This window comes from Myotis lucifugus, unplaced genomic scaffold, assembly GCF_000147115.1.
Source record: "Myotis lucifugus unplaced genomic scaffold, Myoluc2.0 scaffold_214, whole genome shotgun sequence".
NCBI classification, from domain to species: Eukaryota; Metazoa; Chordata; class Mammalia; order Chiroptera; family Vespertilionidae; genus Myotis; species Myotis lucifugus.
In genome coordinates this window covers 576,085-581,925 of record NW_005871262.1, presented here as the reverse complement: position 1 = coordinate 581,925, position 5,841 = coordinate 576,085, and the positions used below count along the sequence as shown (strand labels likewise).

The following is a 5,841-nucleotide window of genomic DNA, read 5'->3' as shown; positions in this document are numbered from 1 at the left end:
ATGCAGGTGCATTGTGCACTAAACTTACAATGTTGGTCCTGGCCCGTGTGGCTCAGTTGGTTGAGCTTTGTTCCAGGCACCAATAGGTCCAGGCTCCATTCCCTTTCAGGGCACATGCCCGGGTTTTGGGACCCCATCCCTCAAAGTAGGGGGCATCCCTCTCCCTTCCTTTCTCTAAAATCAATAAAAAACATATTTTAAAAAAACTTACAATATTGTATCTTGTTCCCCCCCCCCCACACACACACTTTTATCAGCACTTTCCTGTGTTTTTGCAGAAGATGGAGACCTGCTGAACCTTTCCTGCAGTCTTTCCATAAACCCCCTTTGATAGACAGCTCTTAGCTCACCTTTTCAGTTGTCCTCTTCATAAACAACTAGTATTTGGCCAGCCAAGAACTATGAAAGCCAGGAAAAGAGTATCTGAAGGTGTGCTCAAGTAGACTACTTGTAATTGTCTGATTTTTTAAAGTGGAATTTCAGAAATAACAACCCATCCACAGAACGTGAAAGGTTGATTATAACCTTTGACAGAATTCTCTCTCTCTCTCTCTCTCTCTCTCTCTCTCTCTCTGTGTGTGTGTGTGTGTGTGTGTGTGTGTGTCAGACCTGGGATGGAGGTGTGGGCCACTTCTGATTTTTGCCCAGAGAAAAGCTTATTTGAAAGTGAAATGTATATTTTCACAAGACTTTGCCTAGTCACCTTTCTGTCTCCTCTGTGTTAACCTCACCTGCAGACCTGCCTGATCATGCCCTAAAGCAAGGCCTGTCGGGGTATGGATTCTCTGGAAGGCTTCAGGGGTTGAAGTATTGATCAATGGAATGCAGCTTTCCGCACATCTGATATTTGACTGGTTATCGCCTAGGGAAGTTCTGTTTATTGATGTCCCCTTCCCAGGACTAGTTTTATATGACAGAGGGCTCTGAGAGGAAGGAGTTTGGTTAGGGGATGCAGGACCATAGCATCCTCTTCTCAGGATGGCCCAGATTTGCGCCCAAGTCAAATCCGCTGGTACAGCGTCCAAAATAAAAACAGCGTGTTAACCCCAAGCATAGTCATCGGTTATAAGGCGGCTTTATTAGGAACCTCGGCAGGCAGCACCGAACGAAAGGAAAAGAAGGGGAACACGGGCCAACGAAAGCTTTGTGGGTCTCAGTCCTAGGTGGGTTTCAACTAAAGGGGATCAGGGGAAATATCTGTTTTCGGCCCCAGTTCCCCGCGAACGTTTTCCTGGAGAGAAGCTCCTGGAGCAATTTACAGCATTCCAGCCCAGGCCGCCGTGCCAGACGCTCTGAATAAACCTTCACAAACCAACCAAAGCTGCCCTGCCGGGAAGGACCCGGAGTGTGTAGGGAGGTGGCGCCTCCAAAGACCTGGGCGCTGGGAAAGGAAAGCGAACCCTAAGCTGGTGCAAGTCCGGATTCCTGCAAAGGTTCTGGGTTCCGAGCTGTTCGCCTCTCCCTACCCCCACCCCACCCCTGAGGCCAAGCGCGGAGAGGGTCCCGGACGCAAGGAGCATTCAGAGGCGGGAGGAGGCCGGTTTCAGTTTGCGCAGAAGTTAGGGGACTCCAGAGAAATGCCAACCCACTGGAGGCGTGTTCCGGGAGATGGTGAGAGGCTGGCGCCCGGGTTTAGGGGTGAGGAGCGCGTGGGTAAATGAGGACTCTAGTCGGTGTCAAGGGCCGTGCGGCCGACAGGGGGCGCGCTGTCACTGCGGACGTCGGTGTGGAGCGCTTCCCGGTGCCCACCGATGCCCGCAACGGAGGATGGGGGAACTTGTAAGCTTCGCTCTTTTAAAAAGGTAGCTTCCTTTCCTCCCGTGGACCTCCTCTCCCCGCCCCGGTCGCCCCTTTTATTCCAGGAATAATTTCTAGAACTATATTTAGACCAGGAGCTAAAAGAGAAAAGGAGTGGACAGTCATATACATGTGCACACCAGAGTATTCTTTTTAGTTTTCAACTTCATACACACTAGAAAGCTGTCTGTTTGTTTCGTGGGGTTTGTCTATTTGGCGTCCTTTATTTATTTTTTCTTTTCTTTTTCTACGGATTGTGAGAAGCACCAGTAGGAAGAAGGAAGGGGACTTAAGGTGGTGTGTGTGTGAGCGCTCGCGCACCTTTCTGCCTTAGGCCTGCGCATAAAGTTTTAAAGAACAGGCAACTGCGCCAGTGCGTACCCTTCTTTCCCAAGTCCTGGGAACTCCGTGATGGATGCTGGTGATCTGGTCCCTGTGCCTCTCCTTTGCACACCTGCACTACCTGTGCATATACTCGCAGGAGACACTGCCCTTGCTGGGAGCCCTCAGTGCTACGCATGGCTTCAGGGATCCTGGCTTGGAACTCGCTCAGCGTGCTCATTAATGCCCTCAGCATCAATTAGTCGACCCATCCTGGCGTTTCAGCTCTAAGGAGGCTGCCACTGGCTCCATCTTTGGTTCAAAGTGATGCTGGGCCGGCCTAGAGACCTGGGATGGAGGGAAGGGCTGGAAGTGCCCTGCACCCACTTGCCTTCTAGTCTGAACCGCAGGGTCCTTCCCTTCCCTGTGTCCATCCCCCTGCCTGCCACCTCTCTTGTCTTCTGCCACCTTTACCCACAGCTTTGGAAAAGTGAGTCAGGTGCCCATAATTTCTAGTTTTTCGTCTATCTTTGAGGTGGAGGTCTCGGGGCTGGGATCCTCAGGCCCAACATGGGTTTTTAGAACCAAGAAAGGGCGCCCATATCCGAACACCTGTAATCTGGGCTCACTGGGGTCTAGGGGCTGGTCCAGGGCAGGTGATCATTGGAACCCAGACGCCGGAGCGAACATTAAAAGGGAGTATATGGTTGCTGGGGTTTCCAATTCTTACAAAACAGACCCCTCAGGAAAGGAGAGAGGACAGAGACCCTCCTGAAGGGATTCCATGCGCTGCGTATTGATTCCTTTATGCCTTTCTCTCCTCCCGCTTCACTCCCACCCCACCTCCTGCCCTGTTTGTTTTAGTTACGAAATTCTGTGGGCACCTCCGTTGTGACTGAAAAGTAACCTTGAAACACGGCGTCCTGAATGTCAGAGATAAATTACAGTCTCCCAACCGTCGGCTGCAGCTGGCCGGGCCGCGTGCGCCCTGCGCCGGGACAGCGTCCCTCCCGCCGCCGGCCACCCCCCTGCAGGTCGCCGGAGGCCGGGCTCCGAGGAGGCAGAAAGCCAAGGCGGCCGGCCCGGCGCGCCCCGCGCCTTCCGGGCCACTCGGAGTCTCAACTGTAACGGGGAGGGGCCTCCCGGAGCAGCGGCGGGCGAGCTGAAGGTGTGTACACAGTTTTGCTAAATACGACAGCGCTTTGCAAACGGGCTCTGTCGCCGTCTTGTTGTTTTGACAGGGAAGGAACACCGAGAGCGAAGAAGCCGGGATACATACTTGCGGCTTTTAAAAGGCTCTGCAGGGAGAAACGGGGCGCCCGGGTCGAGCGCGCCCTCCAACAGGAGCCTTAGGCGCCAGGCGCTATGGGACGGGGAGGGGGTCAGAGCCCTGGGCCTCTCCGGGGGTGGCTGCCCCCCAGAGCTCTCCTCCCGCGGCCGCTCCGGGTGCGCGCGGAAGGAAGGGGGCCGTCCTGGGGAGCCCGGGCGCCCGGGCGCCTGGATCGCCGGCCCCGGCCCCGCAGTGGCAGTCGCAGCCGGGCGCGGCGGGCTGTGGCCGCCCAGGGGCAGGTGCGGGGCGCTGGCCGCGGCTCCCTCTCACCTAGGTGTGAGCTGATTATTCAAATGGGCTGCCCGGGGTCTGGGGATTGGAGGCCCGCGCCCGCGCGCCGCGCTATATCACCAGCCGCCCACGTCACTGCGGCACTTGTCGGCTCCGCGTCCACACCTCCTCCTCCTCCTCCTCCTCCACTCTCTTCTTCTTTCTCAACCCCAACCGGCCCCGCGCGCGCGCGCTTCCCGCGGCCTGCCCGCAGCTCCGCACTGCCAAGCTCGGGCTCCGCCGGGCAGCCCGCGAGCGCGAAGGCGGCGGGCGACGGGCGGCGGGCTCTGCGGGCACCCGGGCTCCGGTCTGGGCCCCCTCCGATCCTCAGCCCCCTCCTCGGGCGACTCATCTGCCCCCTCCCGCCCACTTCCAACTACCGCCTCCGGCCAGCCCCGGGAGAGAGAGGGAGTGGAGCCCAGAGAGAGGGAGCGAAAGAGAGGGAGGGAGGGGACAGTGCCTTAGCTGACTTTTTTTTTTTTTTTTTTTAAGAGGGTGGGGGTGGGGGGTGATTGCTGGTCGTTTGTTGTGGCTGTTAAATTTTAAACTGCCATGCACTCGGCTTCCAGTATGCTGGGAGCCGTGAAGATGGAAGGGCACGAGCCGTCCGACTGGAGCAGCTACTATGCCGAGCCGGAGGTAGGCACTCGCCTTTTCCGGGGGGACGTGGGGTGGCGGCGTCCGCTCTCTCCGGCCCCAACCTCGGGGCCGCTGTCCTCGCCTGCGTCCGCCCCCCACCCGCAGCCGCTCCGGGCAGCCACCTTTTCCACCCTCCTTCCACTCAAATGGGTCTCTTTTTTATACGACACACTGTTAGCCTTGAGATAATATTAACTTTGTGATCAAATATTGACTTGCGGCGCCTCCAAATCCTCTTCGTGGTCGAGCCACGCACTATCCTAACAGAGTTATGTTTGGCAGCGCGCGGCTGGGGAGGGGTAAGAGTTCGGCGGCGAGGGGGTGGGGAGCCGGAGGGAAGAAGGTGGGCACGAGTGGGGGGCTGAGGTACAGGAGAGGAGTTAAAGACTCAGAGGACAAAGAGAAAGTTGGTGGCTGCAAACCCCAGCCGCCCGAGTTCAGTTTGCCGTCCCCTCCCTATCGTTTCATTCAAAGCCTCCGGCTGGCCCCAGGCTCCGCTCAGGCCCGGAGTTTCGGTTCCCCCGGGGCCAAGAATGGGCTTCTGGGAGGAAAACCGAACAGAGAGGAACTTGGGACGGTCCTCCCTTGAGGCCACCCGTGTCGCCCTGCGCGGGGTCCCACAGGTTGCTCGCTATGGCCCTGGCGGCAGCTCACTGTGCTGGCCAGAGAGGTGGGAGACTCGGGGCAGGGCAGAGATTCTGAGGTGCCTGGCTTGGGGAGCTCCAGGGGACCCTTGTTTTAGAATCCGAGCCCGGCGGAGAAGGGCTAGGAACTAGCCACGCTCACAGAGCAGCAACCCTCTGGCCACCTCTTCAAAGGCGATCAGGGCGCTCTCTGAGTGAACCGGACTCGGGGTGCCGGAGGGGGAGAAGTGGGGGGTACGAGGGATGGACTCCCCAGGGGGTCAGAGCTGACCTGGTAGCTGGGAGGTCAGGGCGCAGGGCGCGCTCCCGCCGCGGTGCTAACGCGTGTGCCTCCGCCCCCGGCTTCTGTCCGCAGGGCTACTCCTCGGTGAGCAACATGAACGCTGGCCTGGGCATGAACGGCATGAACACCTACATGAGTATGTCGGCGGCCGCCATGGGCAGCGGCTCCGGCAACATGAGCGCAGGCTCGATGAACATGTCGTCGTACGTGGGAGCCGGCATGAGCCCGTCCCTAGCGGGCATGTCCCCCGGGGCGGGCGCCATGGCCAGCATGGGCGGCTCGGCCGGGGCGGCCGGCGTGGCGGGCATGGGGTCGCACCTGAGTCCGAGCCTGAGCCCGCTCGGGGGGCAGGCGGCGGGCGCCATGGGCGGCCTGGCCCCCTATGCCAACATGAACTCCATGAGCCCCATGTACGGGCAGGCGGGCCTGAGCCGCGCGCGCGACCCCAAGACGTACGGGCGCAGCTACACGCACGCAAGCCGCCCTACTTCTTACATCTCGCTCATCACATGGCATCCAGCAAGAGCCCCAACAAGATGCTGACGCTGAGCGAGATC

General features: G+C 58.8%; 1 protein-coding gene across 1 annotated transcript in view; it reads left to right on the top strand.

Moving 5' to 3' along the window:
* The first annotated feature begins 4,270 nt into the window (after positions 1-4,270).
* Positions 4,271-5,841, top strand: part of FOXA2 (forkhead box A2) — a 2,508-nt gene continuing 937 nt past the window's right edge. The window contains 3 exon segments of the mRNA XM_006097952.3: positions 4,271-4,357; positions 5,357-5,789; positions 5,792-5,839. Coding sequence (XP_006098014.1) covers positions 4,271-4,357; positions 5,357-5,789; positions 5,792-5,839 — 568 coding nt within the window.